The sequence below is a fragment of the Myotis nattereri genome, assembly GCF_964212035.1.
Source record: "Myotis nattereri genome assembly, chromosome: 5".
In the NCBI taxonomy this organism is placed as follows: Eukaryota; Metazoa; Chordata; class Mammalia; order Chiroptera; family Vespertilionidae; genus Myotis; species Myotis nattereri.
Genome location: NC_138080.1, coordinates 69795899 through 69821923, shown reverse-complemented (window position 1 = coordinate 69821923; position 26025 = coordinate 69795899). Strand labels below are relative to the sequence as shown.

The 26025-nt window shown below is 37.6% G+C and overlaps 1 protein-coding gene across 2 annotated transcripts in view; it reads left to right on the top strand.

Annotated features, from left to right (window-relative positions):
• The window catches only part of FAT4 (FAT atypical cadherin 4), a gene marked incomplete at its 5' end in the record, with an annotated part of 155771 nt that overhangs the window by 76895 nt on the left and 52851 nt on the right, over positions 1-26025 (top strand). For both annotated transcript variants that reach the window (XM_081093237.1, XM_081093236.1), the window contains 4 exons: positions 9213-9474; positions 10916-11266; positions 17301-18223; positions 18979-19153. In XM_081093237.1, the coding sequence (XP_080949363.1) occupies positions 9213-9474; positions 10916-11266; positions 17301-18223; positions 18979-19153 (1711 nt within the window). The remainder of the gene's footprint in view (positions 1-9212; positions 9475-10915; positions 11267-17300; positions 18224-18978; positions 19154-26025) is intronic.

Below are 26025 nucleotides of genomic sequence, written 5' to 3'. Positions count from 1 at the left end.
CAAGGGCCATTAGGATATTTATAACATCATTCGAGGACCATACAAAATTAACAACTTAAAACTTAGCCTGCTATATTTGGTCAAACATTTAATTAACTCACCCCTAATGCCTTGGCGGGGTCAGAGCAAATGATATCTTGGGCCTTATATGACCCACGGGCCAAAGGTTCCCCACCCCTGCTTTATGGGCTGCCCTGAAGAGGTTAAGAAGCCTTGCTGCTTCCACAACATTCCAAAGTTGTGAGCTACACCCAAAATATAGCTACCATCAGTGTCAATATTGGCTATTTGATCTTTGGCCAATTGACAAGCTCAAGTTAGAGCAATTAATTCAGCTCACTGGGCAGATCTTATGCAAGTAAATAAGAATCTTCAATTATGTCCACCATGAATGTTATTGCATATCCAGCTCGGTAATGTCCCTGTTCATCTTTCAGATAAGTTCCATCTGTAAACCAAATTAAGTCAGCATGATCAATAGGAGTTTCCAATAAATCATTCCTGGGAACAAGAAGGTGGTCAGTTAGTAAAACACAATCATGGATGTCTTCATCCTGCAGAGAAGGTAAAAATGTTGCTGGGTTAAGACTGCTATATCGAATTAAGGTAATGTTAGGCACAGAAAGCAAGAGTACTTCATAAGAAGCCAGTCCACTGACAGGAATATTGAGTGTGATGAGTGTTCAGTGCAGATACAGCAGAATGAGGAATATAAATTAAGGAGAGTCCATACCTATCGCCTCTGTTTGCATAACACGTCAGTAGCAGAGGTAGCCACCATGCAGGGTGGGAACCCCTTGGCTACTGACTCTACTATCTTATAGGTCCTTTTTCATTTTTTATTGAATTTATCGGGGTGACATTGGTTAATAAAATTATATAGGTCTCAGGGCTACAGTTCTATAACACATCATCTGTGTATTGTACTCTGTGTTCACCACCCCAAGTCAAGTCTCCTTCCATCATCATCGATACCCCCTCTGTCCTCTCCTGCCTCCTCTCACCTCCTTTCCCTCTGGTAATCACCATACTGATGTCTGTGTCTATAAGGTTTTGGGTTTTCTTGCTTAATCCCTTCACCTTTTTCATGCAACCCCCCTCTCCTCTGACAGATGATCTCTGTTTTTGAGTTAAAACTGCCAAAGCATTTCCTTTATTTTCATGTATTAAGAGGAATTATAAATAGGTGTCCCAGAGCAGGATCTTTACATAATTCTTTCTTTGGAGCTTTCACTGGATGGATCAGGTCAATCTGATTTTAATCAGACATATAGAGGTTGAGCTATTAATGAAAAGTTTGGAATCTAATTGTGACACTGTCTAGTCTAATACAGAATAAGCTGTTTTTTGTTTGTTTGTTTGTTTTTAGAAGAGGAAAGGATATTCCTCCGAGTTGCTCAGGGTTAATTCGTAGCCCATCTTTAGATATTAGACAACCAAGGTATTTACTTGAGGTAAACAGAATCGAAGTTTGTCCTTTGAGACCCTATATTCCTCTTATGGCTAGCTGTTGTAAAAGGTAAATTTCATCCTCTTGGGAGTCTAATATGTCCTAGGGAATAAAAGTAAATCATCCACATATTGTATTAGAGTGGAATTTCTGGGAAATTCAATATCATCCAAATCAATCTTTAATATCTAAGAGAAATAAGTGGGAATCTCATATATCCCTCGGCATAACTGTCCCAGTAAACTCCCTTCTTCCCAGGTGAAAACAAAGAGGTAGTTACTGCCTTTTTAAAAAAATAAAAATAAATAATAAATAAAAAACCAGGAATACTGAAAAAGGCACTACATAAATCTATCACTGAAAAATATTAGCAGTCTATGGGATAGCTGATAATAGGGTACAGTGGATTTGGAGCCATGGGGTTTCTGTGAATAACTTTTATTTATAGCTCTGAGATTCTGTGCAAATCTCCATAATTTCCGATTGGGTTTCTTTACGGGAAGGACAAGGGAATTCTAGGTGCTTGTGTATGGAATTATAAGCCCCCCTTTAAAGTAACCTTATATAATGGGCTTAGTTCCAGCTTGTGCATCAGGTCTTAAAGGATATTGGTGAATATTAGGTAGAAGCGAAATGCTGTAGTGGCTGAAGTAGTTTTGCCAGTATCTGTACCTGAAAAGGTCCCGAGTTGGATTGTAACATCCTGCAACAAACATTCTCTCAAGATTAGTTTCCTCTTGTGGAGGTTCCTTTGAAAATTATTATTTTCCCAACTGCTTTAGAATCTGATTCATTTAATTCTAAATACAGTTCACCCTTCAGGGAAAAGGATATGTGAGCGTCAGTGGTTTCAAGAAAGTCTCATCCTATCTGGTGAATTGGGGAAGATTGGACTAGTAAAAATATATGTTGCCCATATGCCCATATCATTCCCTAGTTAGCAGGGAACAGGCTCTGATTAAAAAACAAACATTGGTTGCCCTAGCCAGTTTGCTCAGTGGATAGAGCATTGGCCTGTGAACCAAAGGGTCCCGGTTTGATTCCTCAATTGCATGGCTCCTCCCTGGCCTGGGCCCAGGTCAGGCTCGTGCAGGAGGCAACCTATCGATGTGTTTTTCTCACATCGATATTTCTTTCTGTCTTTAGCCTCTCTCTTCCACTCTCCCTAAAAATCAATGTTTTCCTCGGGTGAGGATTAAAAAAACAACAACAAAACAGACATTGGTAGATTAGATATCTCTACCATTTGTACAGAAGCTTTACTCTGAGGGAGAGGCCAACTTAGTGGGGTGTGGTTAAGAATCGATGAAGTAGCTCCAGTATGTGCAAGGGCCTTCGTAACTCCCCCTTTTATGGTAGCTTTAGTTTCTCTTAAAGTATTAATAAGGAGAAGGGGAAATGCCCTCTCATTGTCCTTGGAGCAGCCCTGTGCTTGCTTCTGTTTCTTTTCTGTTTCTAAATCCCATTTCAGTCTCTCAAATCTCCTTCTTACGGTGACTTGACTTTTTAAAGTAGGAACAGACTTCTCTCTCGCCTTGTCTAAGAGGCCGTGGGGACGTCTGACCCTCACTGCTTATGCTGAGCTGTAGGTTCATGATTTGGCAGCTTCGTCTTTTTCTCCTTTGAATAATTTCAGTTGATTAGCCAGAATCGCCAGTTCATAGTACACATGGTCGGCCAGTTTATGTTGTTTAATCAGAGTTATAAGCTCTTCATTTAATCCTTCCCAAAATGCCAAATTTCATAAGGGATCTTTTAGATGATCCTTAAAACTGTCTGGAGACAGACTGGGTAAGGTTTGAAAAGTTTGTTTTTTTGAAACATTCAAAGAAACATAAATTGATGGATCTTGGTCTAGTCCATTTTCCGGGGAAAATCTCAGGTATGACTTGGTAAAGCTTATGGGCTAATTCCCTGCATTTTCCTGGTCTTTCTCTCTCTGTTTTAAAAAGTTCTCTATAGGAGTTTCCCAGCAAACCTTAGAAACCCCTCAGAAACCAGTAGGTGTATTCACTGGAATAGGCTGGAGTAGCCAGGATCGTATGTCCTCCAATAGTTAAATTCCTTTGCAAACCCATCAGGGTGCTGGAGAGAGGGTCAAGGAAATCTGTAGGTAGATTCCTTAATTCTGTTCTAGTCCAAGGGACGGACACATTCGCTGGCTCCCCTTTGCCTGAGACTGGCTTTTCCCCAAAGGCAGCTTCCAGAATCTGTGTTTGTTTTTCTTAGTCTATCTTGGTCTGGTTTTCTATTCTGAGCGTCCCCTAGGTCAGTAAGGAGCTATGGTGTAGAAGAGAGAGAGAGAGAGAGAGAAGGAGGAGGAGGAAGAAAGGAGAATTAGTCTGGACAAGGAAGTAAAGGGTGCAGCAGGCCATTGGAGAAAGAGGTAAAAATGGGGTATGGACATTGAGCTTCAGAAACCTACTTTGGCTCAGAGACAGTCTCTAAAATTTGCTTACTAACTTCTGGGCAGAAGAAAGTCTCTCTGTGCTCCATTTCAAGGGCTTCTACTTACCAATTGAGGTAAGCCTCTCATTCATTTGGTTTGATTTTAGAGCTAGCATTTATTTCCTCTATGGTGCATGCAAAAAATTTTAATTTAGGTGTCAAAAGAGCTCCATTTTAGACATCGTTACTTGATACCACTTCCAGTTAAACCTTCCCATTTCTGTAAGGACTTGCAAGTAAAAGCTCCCCATGAATTGTATATCTGCAGGAGTATCAGTGGGGGCTGGAGTCTGGGGTCAGTGTTAACCTGAAAATTAAAAGCCAAAGTGAGATGCTACAAGCCTTTGAGATTAAAAAAAAAAAAAAAAAAAAAAAATCCGGGAGCACAGATGCAGGCAGAAACCCAAATGATGTTCTGATCATGGTGTGAAGGCAAGGAGTTTTAGTGAGAAAAGAAAAGGAAATAATTACCTGAATAGAAGAGAGGAATTTCTGTTGTTGCTAACAGGCTAGGTTCCCCGTTAGCTATGCATGGCCGGTGATGGAGTGTGAAGAACATCCAGAACATCAGTCCTTGTGGGCAGGCGGGCTGCTATCCTGGCCACTTTGTAACAGGCTGTAAAACAGAGTTGGTTTGGCCCATCCACAGGTTACTTTGCCCGGTTCACACATCCCAAATATTCTCAGAGTAAGACGTGAAAGGCAGTTTTCCCGGGATGGCAGCTCCGACACCCTTTAGAAATGGCTCCATTTATAGCCTTTTTCACATCAGCATTAAAGTGTTACACAGCTACCCAGATGGTGGATTGATTTTGAGAGATTAATGGAATTCTTTAAAACGCTAAGATTATGTAGGTCATCAGCGAATTGTGTTGATATATTTTTTTTGTTATTTGTACATTTTTTCTTAATAATGAAACCGAACAGAAAAGTACTGTATTAGTATGTTAGAGACACTCTAGTCGGGCACTGGAGGATAATGCTTGGGTCAGGGATTCAGTTTTAGAAAGCAGCATGTACCTGTTAAACTTAATTTAAATATCATCTGAAACATGTGCTGGCTCAAGATACACATCTTCCAGAAGCACGTGACTTTTTGAGTCTCCTGTTTCCTTCCATAAACAGAATTATTATGCCTGTAATGGGCCAGGATACTCAAGCTTTGTTTCATGGTGCCATACTTGTTTTTGAAACTGCTTGAGGATGTGAAATGCATTTGCAATTTATAGCTATTTACTTTCAGAATTCCTTTCACGTGCTTTTGTCTCTGAGGTTCCTCAGGAGAGTAAAATATTTTTAAACAGCATTATTTCCACTATGCTGTAGCTGAAATATGATATTTGTTTCTTGTGGTATTGCCGATAGCGCATATTTGGGATATTAAGTAAATAAATAGGGTTTTCAAAAGACCTAATTAAATCATGCCTCTTGGCCAGACATTTTCAGATACTCACTAGAACTATTAATTCACCACATCATCTGATTTTGAGTAGGAAAAAAAGGTTGTTTCATCAATAGAGCCTGATACCTTTGCTTCAGTTCAGAAGAATTATCATAACTTTAGGAGACAGAACATTTCTAAATTTTAGAGCATGTGTGTAATAGCTTTTAAAGTATATTTGTTTCTTTGCTTTCCCTTAATTTCCAAATACCATCTCAAGAAGTGAGAACTGAAAATAGCTCTTTCCCTACCTGGACTGCTTATATGAGAATAACGAAACTCCTTGTGAAATATAGAACCGGATGCGGTCAGATTAGAAGACTCAAATTCTTATTGAATGTTTCTGTTAGATGGTACAATTATAATAAATACGTTAGGTACTCCATGTACACCTGAATATACAAGATAAATGTAGGCAATATGTTAAACTCAGCAGTTTCTAAATTAAAATGTGCTTTTAGGCATTCAATTTACAAAATGTTAAGATTGGCCTGGGGAATGCAGTACTAAATATAGCTAATGCCACTAAACATACATTTTGAAAGAGTGCTTTGCCCACAACTGTTAGAAATTGTCATCTTGTGTATCTGCTGACTGTGAAGGATAAAAAATATTTAATTCTGATGGGACGAATGTATAAAACTGTGATTGTTGTCATCTCTTGTCAGATCAGCCTTCTCTATTCCTACACACCCTGAATGTGTGTTCTTCCTAACATCTTTCTCAAGAGTTTTTAGCTGCCTATATGAAAACTAAATTTCTAGAGGTTAACAACAGTAAAGGATATATTTGTCTCATGTGAGTATATTTAAATCAAAGTGTAATTTTTGAAGTCAACAGTTTTAACATTACTTATACGTGAATGTCAAGACTTAATATTTATGTAGAATAGAAAATCAGGAAACATATTTTCCTTGGGCTATATAGCAACCCTGATTGTAGTTTGATTTACTCATTTGCAGACATTTTAGTCATCAAGTGTACTTGACACACTATATTTACTTATAAGAAAATATTAAAAATAGGAATAAATATAATTAACATTGTCATATTCTTAGCTGTTTCTCAGAGATTATTCTCTGTTCTTCACATGTATTAACTCAATCCTCACAACAGCCATATGGGGTGTGGTGAGGAATATTATCATCCCGATAGTTCCGGCAAAGAAATGGGCTCATAGAGGTTAAGTAGTGGCCCAATGACACACAACTGGTATGTAGTGGAGCAGAGATTCCACCCGAAAATCAGCTCCAGAACATCACATCTCAACCAGTACAGTGTAGGCTATTTAACTCAGTATTTCAATTACATCATCCATAATTTAAAAGATCTAAGTCAACCTGTTTATAATTTCAACAATATACAGATAAGTCTAAAACAGATTTTAAAATGCTGTGGAGTTAGCATCTTCTATCTTCAAATCTAGATGGGTGCTTTAACTTTAATCCTCCTTAATTTCTTTATTTTGACTTTGTTAAAACCTACTCTTTCTTTTTTTTTTAAATATATTTTTATTGATTTTTTACAGAGAAGAAGGGAGAGGGATAGAAAGTCAGAAACATCGATGAGAGAGATCGATCAGCTGCCTCCTGCACACCCCCCACTGAGGATGTGCCCGCAACCAACGTACATGCCCTTGACCGGAATCGAACCTGGGACCCTTGAGTCCGCAGGCCGACGCTCTATCCACTGAGCCAAACCGGTTCAGCAAACCTACTCTTTCTTGAAACCTTCCTTTAACCTCTGTGGCAGGCTGTTCCTCTGGGTTTCCTCCTAGGTCCCTCCCTTCTTCCTCAACCTTGCTGCTTCTCTTTCTTCGCACTTTTGTTTTGTTTTGTTTTCTAATTGAGTTTATTGGGATGACATTGTTTAATAGGTTAAACAGGTTAACCTGTTATACAGGTTCAAGTGTACAACTCAACAAAACATCTACACACTGCATTGGGTGCCCATCGCCCAAAGTAAAATCTCTTTCTGTCCCCATTTATCCTCCCTTTGCCCTCCTTCTCCTCCCCACCCCTCTTTCCCTCTGCTTATCACCACACTGTTTTCTGTGTCTATGTGTTTTATATACATATATGTCTGTTCCTTCTTTCCACTCTTAAAATGACGTTACACAGCTATTTATATTTAGTCCTTACACTGCTATTCCTTTATCTAACCTAATTAAATTCTCAACAGATCTGTGATTTTCACTGTCATGTACACATATTGATCTGCAGATATTTTTGCAAACCTTTTCTCAACTCTTTGATTGCCACATTTCTATGACGCTATCCTTCAGTCTCTTAACATGCCATATATCACTGCATAGTTTGTCCTGCACCAAAACAGATCTTATCCTTAGCAAGAGTAGTCTTTTAATTCCTAAACAGCTAAGATAAAGTGATTCGATATTAATTATTTTTCTTTTCTTTCACTTTTACCCATCACATAACCTTGTTAAAAGAAGGGCATGAGACTATGGGAATGCTGAACAAATGAGAGTATTGTTACTGTTATTTCTATATCCAATAACCTATCAGATATCACTGATTTGTCCTGTGTATTATGCCATGTGATGATTTAGAGTTCTGGAGAAAGAGGCCAGGGTTTCAATTCCTGTCTCAGACTCTTTATCATCAAAATGGGGATAGTAATAGTTCATATCTAAGGGGATTGCCTTTAAGGATTAAGTCATTTAGTGCCCATGAAGTGATATGCTCAGAGCAGTGCTTAGCACGTAATAAACACTTAATTGAATGTGCTCTTTTTTTCAACTTTCCATTCCTTCTGCCAACTTCCAAGTTCATACTTTAAAGTTTCTGAGGACCATGGTTCAAAAACTTGGGAGAACCCAAGAAATCATCCCTGCTTTCATTTTATAGAAAGGGGACTTGCAACCTGCAAAGAATACAGAGTGCAAACAGTTTTGCCTTGAGGAAATGAAGCTCCAGTCTTTAGGGCTCAAACTCCTCACTATCTCTCTTCTTGTCCTCCCCCCAACTCTTGTCCATTCTACTCTACCAATAGCCTTAAAAGACTGTTTCCAACTCAAACAAATTCAGTGGTTTCTTGGCCATAGAATTCAAGCTAATGTGCGCTATGATTGTGATTCTCCAACATAGACCCACAACCTAGTATGTTAGCTTGACTTTCTTCTTTTGTTTAATGTTTTCCATACAACTAACCTGCTCAACGGTGAGTAAGCCAAGCACGTCATTCTTCCCTTTGCACTTTTGCTCATACTCAAATGTTTTCTCATGTTCTTTGCTTAAAAAAAAAAAAATTCTTCAAAATCCAGTCCAGCTCTGCACATTCTCCATTATATCTTTCCTAATAAATCAACTCAAAATAATCTCTCTCCTCCTTGGTTCTCATGGTGCTTTTTTGCGAACCTCTTCCATTTAGCCCTTGCCTCGTTTAGGTACCTTTTCCTGCTGAATGAGAAGGAACACAGAGCTCAGTGAGGAAGACTTGGGCTTGAAATCCTCGCTGGCACTTATGTGTGACAATGTGTAAGTTAGCTAGTGTCTCAGAACCCCGCGTCTTCCTTTGAGAACTCATATCTCATAGTGTTGTAACAGGGCCTGGCAAAGGGCAAGCCTTTAGCACACCATCTACAGTGACAGCTTTACTCGTTTCCACATGTATATTTTATAAATTAAAAAATATAACTAATCCTGAAGATTGAGATTTTCTATATTATTTAATGAGTGAATGGTGAAAGGCTGGCTAGGTAACTTACTACACTAGCCTGTACCTTTTGAAATCTTATAGCATCGTATGAAATTAAGTCCAGAGCCTCTCACTGTCAAACACATACTCAGCCTAAGGAGAGGTGCCCTAACTGTTCCACTTCTGAAAGTTCAGATGCTGGTCTTTCTTTCTTAGGGTGCAAATGCTCTCGTCACATACACCATCATTAGTGGAGCTGATGACAGTTTCCGCATTGACCCTGAATCCGGAGATCTGATAGCGACCAAGAGGTTGGACAGAGAACGCCGTTCAAAATACTCCTTGCTGGTCCGTGCCGATGACGGTCTCCAGTCCTCTGATATGAGAATCAACATCACTGTCAGTGATGTGAATGACCACTCGCCCAAGTTCTCCAGGCCTGTGTACTCTTTCGACATCCCAGAAGACACAACCCCAGGTAGGGGCACGCCCTTAGGTATATTTTGCAAGGATCACATTTGACTCCAGTTATGGACTGTGTTTTAACTGCCCTTCATTAGTGACTAGTTTTTATCATCTGCTACTAGGTATAAAAATATATATGCTGGATTTTCAAGTTTTTTATTAGCCATCTTTGCTATAATTCCTAAGCAAATTGCTAGACTTTTCAGAGCAAATGAGGTTAGTCTTTCATCTGATTACTAGTTACTGATATTTCTGTTTCTAAAACTATTTGTGACATGGGTTATTAATTTTTTGGGCAGCCGCACTTTCGATTTTGTTTTTCCACTTTAGAAATGTCAATTGTGATTATGCTGCTGTGTATAGAAAGAGCAAAGAGAAAGCATAAGGAAACCTGTGAAAAGTGGTTCTAACCCTCACTAGTTATGTGACCAAGGACAAGTTAATTCATTTCTCTAAGCTTCAGTTCCTCCTGCTGTAAAACGGAAACAGTAACTCCCATTAGATTTAGGGTGAAGGTTAATTTAGAATGTGTATTTGAGTTTACTAAAGTGGGGCTTGAAAAGTAGCAGGTGCTCAATAAAGAGAGTAGAATAAGAATCCTGAATTATTGTCTTGCCTCTTGGAACATATGATGCTGTGATTGTTGAGTTTGAGTACGCAGTATCTATGTGTTTGCTTCATTCCCATTATTGGAAATTCTTACCTAAAAATGAAATTTTATCCTGAGTCACATTTGGAGTGTGTTTGCCTAGTAAGGCATATTTTTGGAAACTCATTTGACAAGGAAAGAAGCATTTATAGAAGACTCTTCACTCCCTCACGGCAGTTTTCCCCTCACTCCCCAAGATGAGCCTGTTCTTCATGAAACTCCCATCACATTTACTCCTTGCTTAATTATAGCAGTGGCCCTCTGAGCTGTCAAGGGGTACCTCCTTGGCATACGTCTGTATTATTTCTCGGAATGCCCAATCCTGACACTAGCAATGAGTCTCATTCCTGTCCCCTAAATTCATCCATATGTGGTCATGAATTGGTAGTGCCAGACAGCAAATGTCAGAAATGGTATTAGTACCAGAATATTTTTTTAATTTATCTTTTTGTTGAAAGTATTACAGATGTCAGCTTTGGTTTTTTTTCCCCATTGACTCCCTCCATCCTACACCCGCCCTTTCCAGGCCTTCAGTACACTACTGCCTGTGTCCATGAATACCCAGAATATTTACACTGCAACATAAGATCTACTGGATATTGACTATTACATATGTTAATATTTGGGAATGTTGGTATCAGTGTTAACATAGAAATCAGCTGAATGTTGTGTTCATTATATTTTCATAGTGATTCTCTAGTTAAAATATTCCATTGTACAAATAACTTTTTGGTTTTGTGTGTGTATTTTCTTAGTAATATCTATGCCCCATTAATGTGGACTGTTGGTTTATTCTTTTTGATAGGTTCTTTGGTAGCAGCTATTTTAGCTACAGATGATGACTCTGGTGTGAATGGAGAAATTACATATAGTGTGAATGAAGATGATGAAGATGGCATATTTTTCCTGAATCCAGTTACTGGAGTCTTTAATTTGACTCGAATATTAGATTATGAAGCACAGCAATATTATATCCTCACTGTTCGAGCTGAAGACGGTGGGGGACAATTTACTACCATCAGGGTTTATTTCAATATACTAGATGTAAATGACAACCCACCTATTTTCAGCTCGAGTTCATATAGCACATCTTTAATGGAGAATCTACCTCTAGGATCTACTGTTCTGGTGTTTAATGTTACCGACGCAGATGACGGTATGTACTTTGTTTTATATACTTAAAAATTTTATTAAAAATGTTTTTGGGTTTATGTTATATTTATTTACATTGTTCAGCTGTCACAAAATTGCATTTTGTGAATATAGGTTCAAAGGTAAGAAATAGATCTATAATTTAGCTATAGAGGATGGAACAAGTTAAATAATTTTTCAGTTAAATTCTTATTTATGACAGGCAGCATGCATTGTTATTGTTTTATAAACTTTATCATCTTTATCTTCCCCGCCCCCTAAAGAAGTGTGGCAGTGTTGCAGTTTTGTAATGTAGAAATCATAAAACAACATTTTGGTAGGTTTTTGTCAGATAAATAAAAATAGTTACTTACATATATTATGTTAATGTAAAAAGAATAAAATTTGGAAGCAAAAGTAAAACCAAAGTCTTCAAAAACTACTTAGGAATGTATGCTTAGTTTTGTATTTCTACCTGAAAACTGCTAATAATATTTGGGCAAGCTTTCATGCTTTGACTCAAAGGACAGCCTCAGAGCTTTAGGCTAAAAAATCAAATTGAGATTTTTCGCTAAATCTAGACTTTCCATGTATTTGATTTTTATTCATTACAAAAGCATTTGATAAGCTTTTTTTTAAAAACAAAACAAAACAAAAAAAACATACGACTCCCCTGGCCTTCCTTCTAAAACCTGCTTTGTAAGGACATATGTCAGATAACTTATTGTTAGTGATAACATTGTGCAGGTTATCAGTCATTAACTAAATTGTTGGGAAAGTCGTTACCTTGTTTTCCCTGCATTGGATGCAGCTAAATGTCCAGTCAGTAAGGAAAACAAGGGACAGTCCTTTGAAGAGGAAATAGGTCCCTAGCCCGAGGATTTGCCTAGTGACACAGGCATATCAATCTTAATTTAGAATTTCCTGATTCTCCCTAACTTGATTTATGTAATTGCAGAATATCACTGTGTTTCAACCTTCTGCTCTATACTTAGTTCCCTTTCAGGAGTGTCTAGAAATGTCCTTTACAGAGATGGAGGGTAGGGGGGCAAAAAGTATCAGTATTTTATATGTTTCAATCCACAAATCTTTAAAATTTGTTTGAAGTCCTTTTTAAAGTTTTCTCCTCTTATTCAAGCACAATTAATATTGGACTCATGATTACATCTAAGATAGGAAATAAAAGATAGAAAGTAAAAAGAAAAAAAGGAAAAAGAAATGATAGAAGTGGCTGTAATACTGGTACCACGGCTATTACTAGTCATACGAACAATAACCACCGTTCGTCGAGTGCAGTGTTAAGTTGGCACCGTCCTGGCCTAGGAACGCTGCAGACTCTGCTTCCTTCCTGTACATCAGCCCCACTCTGTGGATCGGCTCCAAATAGACATTTATAAACAAGTGAGGTTAGTCTCTATTTTAGAAGCTGATCTCTCTATTATAGCCTTAATTAGTTTACCTGCTCCCTGGATATGAATATTTTCTTATTTGTCCTTGTGGCTGATTGGTCCATTCTGTTCTGTAGTGAAGAATTTTGTGCCATGTTTCTTGGTGATTTATTTCTTACGGGTTAGGGAGGGCCCACTGTTTCATAGGATTGTGTGCTCTTCTGGGATATAGTTCATTTATCCTCATGCCTTAAAATGTAGGAAACTGGGAAAATAACAAATAAGAAACTTTCTTTGTGAAAATATGCTGGGATAGGCCATGCACATGTACACACAGACATCCATTAACCATTGACTTCAAGTTGCTTTTCATAGATTCCCCCCTACCTCCCCCTTTAATTGTGTTGGATTAAAAAAAAATTCAAGCTACATTTCCCCATTGTTTTAGTTTTGAATACTTTTATCACTGTAATTTCCTGTACCTTGACCTAAAATAGAGGACACAGTTCCTATTCTCTCTGAATTTCAAGGATAATGATAAGACTGTACAAGGGTAACCTTGTTTGCTTAAAATTGCCAACTCAGTTACATTAAATAGTTCTCAAAGTATTTTGCAAACAGTATTGCGTAGACTTTCTAAAATTAATAAATTCATTTTACTCTCTGTCAAAATGTTCCTGAGGAGGTAATATTGTCATCTTCTTAGATGAATACATTTTATATGATAATAAATATAAAATATTTTGTTATCATTATCTAAATTCTCCAAGAGGTTAAGATTTTAGGTTACATGATCATTTAATAAAAATAAAGCAAATATTTTATTGTTTTCACAAGGTAAGTAGAGCATGTACTGATCACAAGGCTTCCATGCACACAGTTTAAAAAGTACTATTTTGAGTCAAACTATTATAAATTGAAGCTTTATGGAAATATGATGGCTTTGATAATTATGTATTACTTTAGGGACAAACCTTATAGTCTTCAAAATCTTGGGGAGTCATAGGCTATTTTGAGAATAAAATGATTGTAATTGTTGCCTCATAGATTCACCTCTATGTGTATGCTGCCCAGTGGAGGTCATTTGACCTGTCAATGGTTTTCATATTGTGAATACGTGTACACATTTTATAACAGAACTATATATCTGTAGTTACGTGCTACGTTTTCTGGAACTAAGTTATTCGTGAGACTGAAATAAAAAATAAAAATCCCCCAATACACAATACAACCACACATACACAATAAAACTGCCAGAAAGAATCATGTAACCAAACCAGTTCAGAATATTGAACACAAATGGTAGAAATTTGGACTGCTTTACATTTGAGGATCTGGTGGGCTGTAAAAGCCCACTAGATTCAAGTCTCGGTGCTCTGGATAAATTATGGAATTTAAAATAATGTATTTACTGTTTCATGATTCTAATATTTGATGCAAAGAGCAGAGAGAGAGAGAAGTGGCCTGAGCTCTTTTTCGGATGCTGCAAATGTTCAGGGAGAGTTTTGAGTTTCCATATGTCCACGTGAATTTTGTGGATGGAGAGCACATGCCCAGCGTCACGTAGACTTGTCAGGAGTGGAAAGGCCTTTTCTTTTCAGCAAAGTCAGTGTAGAGGCTTCTCTTGCCCAATGGAGGCAGTGAGGGTCCAGTCCCGGAGCTGAGACCTGCTTCTGTGATGGCGCTGCCATATTTTGTGCAGCAGTAGTTACATTGTTCTATTTATTTTTTCAAAAATAATGATAATTATCCTCCGTTTATTTTTAATAGTATTACCTAATGTATTTGTCATGATGAATTTGACTATGTAATCAAATTTTTCTTTTTCATAATTCTATTTAAAGTTAAACTTACTCCATCAACCTCCCCCGCCAAACTCTTTCCCTAAAAAAGAGGCTGTTCTGCTGTTTGCTGCTTGGCTATATAATCTCAGTATCAGGTTCTCTGATTGCCTCTGTGATTTAGTTGTTTACTCGAGGAAGCAGCATACACATGGACGTTCCAGTTGATTTATTTCGTGTAGACATGCTAGACCATCACTTGGGGGCCGTGTGTCATTTTGTTGGTATTTTTCATTTTGATCTTGGGCATGAAAGATTTTATAGGCTTGCATAGAACTAAATTTTATATCTCTGCTTGTTGGTATTATTTTTATCCAGATGTTTTCACAACTTTTTCTTGATATAATTGTGCCTCAAAGAATAAGAATTCAGTATTCATTGATAGATTTAGCTATAGGAAATGGAAAAAAAAGTTTCCTTAGAGAGTAATTGGATTTAAAATATATATTAAATATATACATATATATTAATATTAAAGCAAATTAATTTTAACTATATATATAATATATACATATATATACATATCTTTGAGAAAATAAATAGAACAATATATATATATATATATATATAATATATATATATCCTTAGAAAATATTTTGGGGGGGACCCTGCTGTGACCTGCATGGCAGGGTTCAGGATCTGAAGGAGGGGCTGACGCACAAATGAAAATGCTATCCAAGAAATATGAATTTAGAAGGCATTAGGGGTCAGGGAGTGTCTCTTTTGTGAAGAGCACACTGACCTCTGGTCCAGTCCACATTTTATTTACTTGAATACACAAGTAAATAAATGCATACAGACATATCAAAGGTAAAGTTTGGTAAACAGTAAAAGGGTTATCAGGTTAGGGAATTGCCTTGAGCCACCACTATCTCAACACTCGATGCTTAGTGTCAGCCCTGCTAATGCCCGAGGTCCGTGGGCTTTCTGCATTCGTTGGTGCACTCTCCTGACAGTACTGGAAAGTGGTGGCTTCCTGCAGGACCTTCTATCATGGTGCTGTTCTCCCCCCACACCTGTGGAATTCTAAGTCGAGGAGTTGAAGTAGCTGTTGACCTTGTTCTACTCAGATCTTAAAATTTTCTTTATCTCCTGTTGTTGAATTGACTGTTCTCCATTAGCTTTATTTATTCATATTTGTCCTGGTCCTCAGCGTTTTAAGTGTTTTGAACTTTATAACCTCTGCTTTGTTCACTTGTGGGCAGTCATAAACTATAAAGATTAAAAGCCACAACTCACAGTGAGGAGGAAAACCTACCTTTTCAAAGATCTACTCAACCTTTGTTTATCTTAGACATTTTTGTGAATAAGCCAGTGCCTGAAAGTTTCTTCATAAATATTTGTTCTCTGCATCAATATATAGACAAAGCACATTAGATAGAGACCATGAAATCACCGGAAAAGAGTAATTTTAGCATTTTTTTTACCAAAGAACAGGCAGGCCCTACCAGGTAGAAAAAAAAAAATACTATTCAACTAAACATGCCTTTGTGAGGAACTTGATGAGTTTTAAGAAAAGGCAAAAAGGTCACTCAAGTATTCATAGAATCCTGAGAAAGTATTTTTCAAAGGAGAGAAAAAGATGATCAAATTGTTCTAGAAGACTCTTGGCAAACAATGAATATCATTTCTGACCCCTGAATAGTTGAAATTAATTTCAGAAATATAGGAGCTATTTGTAAGCAATTTATTAACTCAATAAAATTTTCCTGGTTTAAAATCCCAGAACATAAAATCTTTATTAAGGATGGGTTATCTAGGTACACCATATATTTCTTAGCAAGTCTTTTAATACCCTACAATATGCCAGTATCTTTATGATAACAGATGAAAATGTAAAAGGCATGCTGGGACAGTGAAGAAAACACTTCTGTGGGTCAGGAAATCTTGTATTTCTTTGTTTTCACTGCTTACCTGTTATTTACCTGTAAATGACTTTCTAAAACAAGAGCTTGGTCCCTTCTCCACATCATCTTTTTTTTAGAAGAATGTCTATAATCAGTTTCTGAAATGAGGATTTATATATCAATTTTTTAAAATTTATCTTTATTGTTAAAAGTACTTACCATTTTTTAATTAAAAAGTAACACATGTTTCTAGGAAAAATAGATAAAATACTATGTAAATACAGCCCAATAATAGTGTGAGCATTTATATGTGTAGCCTTTCATGTATAATTTTACTGCTGACATTTCCTTTAAATAATATTTTTAAAACACATTAATTGTACATAATAAAATTTGAAAGAGAATTATTTTCACAAAGGCCATTAGCCAGGTGCCTAATAGGAATTAAAAAGTATTTATTGGTCTGACAAGAAATGTAAAAGTAGACTCAAAGCATCCATGACTAATGCCATACATTAGAAAATTTTATTACCCTCCTCTGAAAATTGGTGTCGGCCTCCATAAATTACTGAAGTTATAAATTTTGGGCTAATAATATAGAGTGTGGCACCGTTAATGTTCAACCTTCAGGAATTATGTGACAGAAATAAGGAAATGTGTAGAAAAAATATACACTCTCTGGAATATTTTTTCCTCTTTACTTGTGTAATTTAACATTTCAACACCGTAGTAAATAGCAAACAGTATATATATCATTTGTTCGCCAGGTTGTAAACATCTTTTTAGATCAGATGTTAACAGGAAAAGAATTATGCAATATGTGTTACTGACAGAGAAAATTAACTGCAGCTAAATCATCCATAAGGTGTGGTTGGAGGCATCATATATCAAATACGCAGTTTCATAGTGTAAAAAATTTGGTGCAGCTCAGTTGGCAATCGGCACACATGGAAGAAAATTTAATTTTTTCCCTTTCATTTCAGGCATCAACTCCCAGTTGGCTTATAGCATTGCTTCAGGTGACAGCCTCGGGCAGTTTACAGTTGACAAGAATGGTGTGCTGACCGTCCTAAAAGCTCTGGATCGGGAAAGTCAGTCCTTTTACAACCTGGTTGTTCAGGTGCATGACCTGCCACCGCTTCCGGCCTCCAGGTTCACCAGCACTGCTCAAGTCTCCATTATTTTGCTGGATGTGAATGACAACCCACCAGCATTTCTTTCCCCTAAATTGACATACATTCCAGAGAACACGCCCATTGATACCATTGTTTTCAAAGCTCAAGCAACGGACCCGGACAGTGGCCCAAACAGCTATATTGAGTACACCCTGCTGAACCCCTTGGGAAACAAGTTCAGCATTGGGACCATCGATGGGGAAGTGAGGCTCACTGGAGAACTGGACAGAGAAGAAGTTTCTAATTATACTCTAGCCGTGGTGGCCACCGACAAAGGTCACCCGTCTCTCTCCTCATCTACAGAGGTCATGGTGATGGTGCTTGACATCAATGATAACAACCCTGTTTTTGCGCAGGCTTTGTATCAAGTGGAGATGAATGAAAACACGCTCACAGGAACAGATATAATACAAGTGTACGCAGCAGATGGAGATGAAGGCACAAACGGACAGGTTCGCTATGGCATCGTTGATGGGAATGCCAATCAGGAGTTTCGGATTGACTCTGTCACAGGTGCCATCACTGTGGCTAAGCCACTGGATAGAGAAAAGACCCCTACTTACTCTTTAACCGTTCAGGCAACAGATCGGGGCAGTACCCCCAGAACTGACACCGCCACAGTCAGCATTGTGCTGTTGGATAGTAATGATTTTGTCCCCATATTTGAGCTATCTCCATATTCCGTACATGTCCCTGAGAATTTAGGGACACTACCCAGAACAATCCTTCAGGTCAGTATATTTAAACAAATACTGTTCTCTATAAGACATCTAATTTCATTATACCATTCGTACAACCCCTCCCTCTTCCTGTTCTCATCCATAAGTGCTTAATTGCAGATATAGCAAATCTTGAAAGGTTTATGAAAATTATACCTATTGACCTCCTTGTAGATTGAAAACTCGGTTGCAAACATGGTTCTCCCTTTCCTCTTTACAAATCCAACTACCGAGATGAAGCTGCTGTTAAAATTTTTTGAAAAGCCTTCCAAAAATGTTATGAATTGATTTTGTGCCTGTTTTCACACCAGGCACATACTACTATGTATCATTTGAATTTTTTACTTGAAACTTAAAACTTTATTTTTGAAACCTTTTATTATTGGTATGTGTCAGCCATTTTCAACTGGTGTGCCGTGGCAAGAATTTTTAAAACATGAAGTACCTGACTATTTAGTCAGTGGCACTGACCTCATTTCCCTTAGATTGTCAAATTCAAAAAAATGACAACAGCCAACACAGCAATAGCCATCCGATGTGAATGAATATAAATTATACCTATGTTTTTTTGTCAGATCAGCAAAAAACTATTTTTTGGTGTGCCACAGAATTTTAGTAATTGGTTTATGTGTGCCATGAGATGAAAAAGGTTAAAAGTCGCTGGTACCTGTGATTCTGTCTCATTATTTTCAATGCTACATTTTATTTGGTGGTGTGCGTTGTGTTAGATTTACTGACATTCATGGCATGTGTTATGCTCTCCCCAGGTGGTGGCAAGAGATGATGACCAAGGTTCCAACAGCAAACTCTCCTATGTCCTGTTTGGTGGAAATGAAGACAGTGCTTTCACTCTCTCAGATAGTGGGGAACTTCGAGTGACACAGAGTTTGGACCGTGAGACCAAGGAGCACTTTGTGTTGATTGTCACAGCTACAGATTCAGGTAAGTCTGTTTTGACCTTGATCGTATGTAAAGAATTTCTTCATAATATGAGTAAAAGAAAGTATTTGTGTCTAGCATTATGTTACATATTTGCTGAAATTTACTAATGCTTAGAACTCCAATTGCAGCTATACAATCTATAGCACATTTATCACTTTTTGAAATTAAATGTAAGTAGCAAGGGCTTAAGCACATCACAAACAAAGCTCTGTTCCTGAAAGACAAAATGTGTTCTTGCTCAGTCAGCCACCCTAGTGCCGCTGGGGGTGCCCGGATACTCTGCCACTTGAGCCATGAGGCATTTCAAGTACTTGAGCTTTGAAAGCAGCCACATGGTTCTAACTGGTTATGGAGATAAGACAGTGGGTGCAGAGTTCTACTTAATTGGTCCTTAGGTTCCGCACAACTCCAAGTAGCTGAAATAGGCATGTGATGAAGCCCCACAGACCTCCAAAGAGTATCAGTAAGAGCCCAGGTTCTCGTCAAGTCAGCAGAGTAAAGTGGTATGTTAGCTTTCCTGTGGGAAGTAGGGATTACATAAAGTTGAAGAGCAAATAGCATAAAACATAATCTATTCTTAAAAAGCAATATTATTGCTTACCATTATTTTGTGTTGCATATATTGATTCTGTTCATAAATATCACACACTTCTAAATCAAAACTGAAACAATTAAAACGTTTCAAAGAATTTTTATGCCTTGAAGAAAGTAAGTACTGCTTAAATATTTGTTGAATAAATGAACGATTAAATGAATGAATCATTGATTTCCAAAATATTAATACATTATGGAATATGATTCTTATGTAACATTTATTTATAAAATGGTCACAACTTAATATTTAAAAATTTAATAATGTTGACATATTTTTTTTAAATTGTGTTTAAATTGTTTTTAAGACATGGCAAATTTGTTGGAATGTCAAATGACTGAAATCATATATATATAATTATATCATATAATTAAATTACATATCGAGATATATATATATATATATATATATATATATATATATTTCCATGCTCAGGTTGATGTGATATAGGACATCAATTTTGGATATAGGATGCTGATATAGGACAATAATTTTGAATTTTCAAATGGGATGTTTTAACTGTTGTTGCAATGTTTTTATAAATATAACGAATTAATATTTTTGTTATATGTGATCAATTTCAGAGTATAATATTGTTTAATTTCACCACTTCTCATAAAAGAGGAGGCGATTTTGAGATTATGAGTAATGATAGATTTATGTTAAGTCTTCAAATGATAGTGCCACTGATCTATTATTTGCATTTACTTTTGGGAGTTTGATTTTCTGAGACTATTGGTTTATGAAAGAAAGCAATATTCTCTGTATATTGTGTAATGTATGTGAATGACCACACTACAGTTTAGGCAAACAATAAAATGCTGAAGAATGATGAACAGAATGTAGTCTGGCAACCACATAAAACCTAACCCACGTTGACCTGGAAGGTGGTTCACTATGTGTGTAGCCAGCATGTGCCTCCCGGTCGGTAGGCACGAAGGGCCAGCCTTCTCATGAAAAATGCAGTCACTACCACATGGCTCACATCAATCCAGTGTTTCACCAGCCACCTGGGGAGAACAGGGGATGAAAATGAGTAGAAAGTGGTAGAGATTCAGATAGTTAAAATCCAGGTTTTATTTCTAAAGCTTCTCAATCTCAGCTTTGCTCTCCAGTTACAACTGGAAACACGTGGTCAATACCAGAAGCTTTGTGGAGGTGAGGTGGGGGAGGAGAAACCAGGACCAGGAATCGAGTTCACTAAGGCATCAGCCAGGATAAAACTTGCTGCCCAGAGGGTGTGTCACGTGAGGTCATCCCAGGGTGGCAGCAGGATGTGATTTTGGAAGTCAGGGGTGCAGAGTGGCGTGACCAGGATGGGCAGGGCATAGCGCACAGAAGTTCTCCGTTCTAGGCCTTGTACTCTAGGACATTCTAAGTCAAGGCCATGACGGAGAAAGGATGTAACCATGTAGACAAGAGTGCCTGTTTTCAACCAAATAATTCTGAGATTTTAAAAATTTTTTGTGTGCCTATGCAACCAGGGGGGGATATTGTGAAATACATGGGATTGGTTGTTTTTCTGCTATACGGCCATCTGTGTCACACAGCGCGCCAGGCTTTACAGGCACTAACTAACCCATTTCTACAGGTTACATTTCTTCATCATCTCAAAGACTTAGGTATTTTTAGTTCCACTTCACTTGCAGTAAACCCAAGCTCAGAGCAGTCAAGTCATTTGCCCAGCTAATAAGCGACAGAGTAGGATTCAGACCCTAGCATGCCTGACTCCAAGTTCAGGGTATATGGGACGTTTTAGTGTGTAGGTAAAGTAAAATTTGAAAAAAAATACTTATTTCCAAAATTATTTTATTTGGAAAGCAAACACAATAATAGGCTGTATAATATGATGAAAGATATGAATTTGAATTACCCTTGATTTGAATTCTGGTTCTGTCATAATTGTCTTTGTGATTCAGACCAGAGGTATCATCTCTGTCAACTTCAGTGTCTTCCTCAGTAATGTGGGGAGAACAGTAATTACAAAGCAGGTTATTATAAGGTTAAGTATGCCTATCACATAGTACATACAATGATGTTAGTAAGAATTGTGATTGATACACTTTAACTATTTAAAAAGTCTTAGAAATATTTTCCCTGTTCCTTACTACATAAGTATTCTTGTTCAAAGATTACCGATTGGTTTAAAAAACATGTTTAAAAATTGCAGTTTAAGTTTCATCTTATATGTTACGATATTAAGAATTTCTTTTATGTGTCAGATATTTCTTTTCACATTTCCAAAGAACATATTGCATAGTAAGTGTTTATTATTTAAAAACACTTGGTACTGTAGATTTTGAAAATTGTAGGTCAGCCCAATTAGGGGTAAGGAGGATTTTGCCAGCTAGCAGTACACTTAACCAGCACTTATAATTCTGTTTCTCCATCAACATGACAACACAAAAGAGACATTTCACTAGGAAAAGGAAAGCAGAAGGAAGAAAACTGGAAGTCCTAGAGCCAGAAGTATTCTCTTGTGATAGACAGGGATGGGTCGGTCTGTTAGGAGTAAGTTCACAAGGAAAGTCCACAAAGCATCGGTCTAAATGTGCAGACTGTGTGAGAGTCCAGACCTGCTTCGGGGAGCAAACCAGCTTCCTGAGGCCATCACATCAGCCTTGGTCCTGAGGAAAACCGGGGACCTGGACTTTTTAATAGAAGGACAAGTATTGGGAGTACAGCTCTAACTTCTGTGAAGGACCATCGCCATTAATGTGAAGAGCAAGTTTGTACAGATTGAGATAGGAGAGTTATGAGTTATGGATAGTGACAATTCAGATTATAATAAAACAAAGGTATTAAAAGTTTGTCACACTTAGATATGGTGCCAAGGAGCATGAGTGAGATTCTGTGGCACTGGCTAGGTCACAGTATTTTGGCAGTCCTGGATACTAGAGCATTGTTGAACTTTGTCTCAAAGCACAGATTTTTATTAGTACTTCTCCCCCGCCCCCCCCCCAAGTTGCCCTGAAATGGACTGGTGTTTCTGAGGCCACTGGGGTGAAATATTTAATTAAATATCTGAAGATATTTAATATTGAATATGGATCATGTAGAAAGCAACCAGAAATTATGAGGGGAGTTGGACTAGATGATCTTAAAGTCATGAAAACTCCTATGTGACCATGGTTTTATGTTCAATTCCGTTGCATACCTTTGGTAGCATAAATAACCACTTTATGGGATGCTGTGAGAGTTTCAGATATCAGGCTTCAGAATCTGCAGTTTCATCTTATATCCCAGAAACCAAGTCTCTAACACAGGATGTAAAATACATATTCGCTGCTATGATTTAAAAGTCAAATTGGCAGATGACATGAGAAAATTCAGAAAAAAATATGGCAGCTTTTAGATTCCAGATGCCACATTATTCTCAAATTTGCAGTGTTCTAAGAACCAGGCAAATATCAAAGTGCTCTAAACAAAAATGTTTGGCAGTTTTATTCCTTAGCTCACAAATCACTTTTCCTTTGCTCTTTTCAAATTCTTGCCTGGTGTCAGGCCAGAGATGGCTCAGCTTTGCTGATACGGCAGAAACTGAAGCAGGAGCTTCTTTTATTTTTTATCAGCAAACCTCTAAATCTTTGAATATTTTTTAGAGAAAATATTAGCATTGCACTATCATCATATTATTATTTACTGACTCCGTGGCTCCAGAGTAGCACATCTGGAAACTCTCTAGCTACTCCTGACTCCAGCTTCCAGTGAGCTACGACCACACTATCCTATGTGTGTGGGACTGAATGTTGTCTTGCTAAATAACAAAGCCAGAACAGAGCATAATTCTACCATTTTTTTTCCATGTGGGATTAAATTACTAAGCAGCAACTTAATGAGTTGAGACTACAACTCAATTAAAGCTGTTTTGTTTAACTACAGTTTAAAGTATGGATAGTCTGCCATTATTCTATATGACTTACTATTATTTCTTCTAGAAATATGGGTGGTACCAAGTAGAAATTCCTAGGAGGCTACAGCTTCCACCTGGTGCAGTGAGGCAGGTACTGCAGATGACCCAGCTCTCGGGTCCTTGTCAGGGAAGCTGGCACTGATCGCTTGTGGTTTGGCATTCTGTTCCCAAGAAGCCTCTTCACAGGCTGTTTCTCATCATGTTCTCATCTGTGCAATAAGTAAGATAGTGTTTCTAATAGAGTAAGTTACAGGGAATAATCAGGGAACCCAGAGCCGTTTACTGCAGAGAATTAATTTACAAAATGGAAGAGTATTCTAGAAGTAAATACATAGGTTTATCGTTTAAAAAAAAATAGGTTTCAAATCCCACCTCTGCCATGTCTAGCTACATGACCTTGGACAAGTTCCCTTCATGTTCATATCTATAGAATGGCAATACCAATTCCTACTTGAGAAACATATTGACAGGAGTAAATAAGGCAATGACTTACTGCAGTTATTAATATTAGTCAATATGTCTGCTGGCTGAGTGAAACTTAGTAAGGCCAAGTAAAACTTTTGGACTTCTATCCACCTCCCTAACCTCCACAAATAACCTCTGTCTACGATTTTACAATTGCTAAAGGCAAACTTTGTTATCATATTCATTCCTCTTTCTCTGTACCCTACATTCAGCAAGTCCTTTTATGAATAGACTGTGCTTCCAACCATATAAAAGGATTCCTGAGCGTATCCGCTTTTCCTTTCTACCACCACCACTGGAGTCTAGGCCAGGGCTAATGCGATAACCTCCTAACTGAATCCCTCCCCACCCCCCACCCCCCATACCTTCTCCAGCAAGCAGTTCCAGAGCTTTGAAACTGTAAATTAGATCATCATCCCCCATGACTTGCTTAAAAACCCTTAGGTGGTTTCTAAGAGTAAAACCTAAATTTCTTACCAGCGACCCCAGGGCAATAAATGACCTGGCTTCTGTGCACTCCTCTGGCCTCTAGAAATGCCAGCCTTTCCTGCCTGTGGCCCTTTGCACCTGTAGCTGTGTGCTTTACTCTATGGCCAGCCGTCTTGTTATTTTAAGGGGAGACTTTCATGACTTGGTTAGTTGTCATTATAGCTAAGTAAAATATCTTCTCCTCAGAGAGGACTTATCTACTATCACTCTAATGGTCCCTCTCCCTCTATTGCCTCTTTCCATCACTTTACCTTGTGATTTCCTCCTAACACTAATTGCTACCTAAGATGTATGCTTATATACAATAGGACATAGTATATGTATAATTTGTTTACCCCACCAATATTTAGCAACCTTCTAATATAATGTGAACCTCCTGTCTTGTTCAAAACTGAATTTCCAGAAACACCCAAAAGAGAACCTGCACTATAGCAGGTGCTTAATAAACATTTGCTGAATGAGTGAATGGTTCAGTGAGTGCAAAATTATGATAATTATTTATCAATTAATCACCATCTCCTGTTATTTCTACAGGCAACGGTTATTTCATATTCATTTACCATACTTATATTTAGTTTATGGTTATATAGTCATCGCTGGCAGACTTTTCAAAGGACAGGACCTACCAAAAGGAAAAATGCCAATCCTTTTAAACTCGCTGCCCAAATACCACAAGTTTTTGCTGCATTGGTTGTGGTCATCCAAACTGACCTCTGCTTTGAAAAGCAGCTCAAGTGTTTAAGGCTCTGCGGTGGTTAGTACGATGTGATAAATTGCAGTCATATGTAAGGACCATTGAAGCGTTTTATGACTTTAATTCCGTTTCAAGTGCTTCAAGTACTGTTTGGGCTATATTCTCATGACTCTCCCCTGCACCTTTGGCTCTTACTCAGTTCTATTCTCTGTTAGACATTTCTAGGTCAATCTTGTCTTCATTCTGTGTTGTGCTGCTTCCCTCCCATATCTACCAAATACCCAAGCCCCATTTAGCTATCCAAAATATGCCCTCTCTGTGCTTTTGGCTTCACACAGCTTACATATAGCATCCAAGACTCTTTACATAAGCACAGTATGAAAAGTTTTACTTGTTTTGATTTTTGTTATGCAAATTTGGCGTCTAAGAAACTATTTCAATACATTGACATCTATACAAGTAATTCTTCTTGGTCTCTTAGGAAAAAGATGTTGTTGTTTTTTTGTTTTGTTGGTTTTTTTTAACTTAAGGTAATTATGCCCTCACCAGTAAATTCAAAATCTGTGAGCCATTATCTGCCACTGTTCCTTCAGGGAACTGAACGACTGTGGCAGAAAGCAGCAAGCAAGCTGATAGGACAATGGGGGAAGTTACAGCTACAATTCAGGGTGTAACATGGAGCCATTTTTAAAGAGAAGTACATAGGAAAAAAATTACAA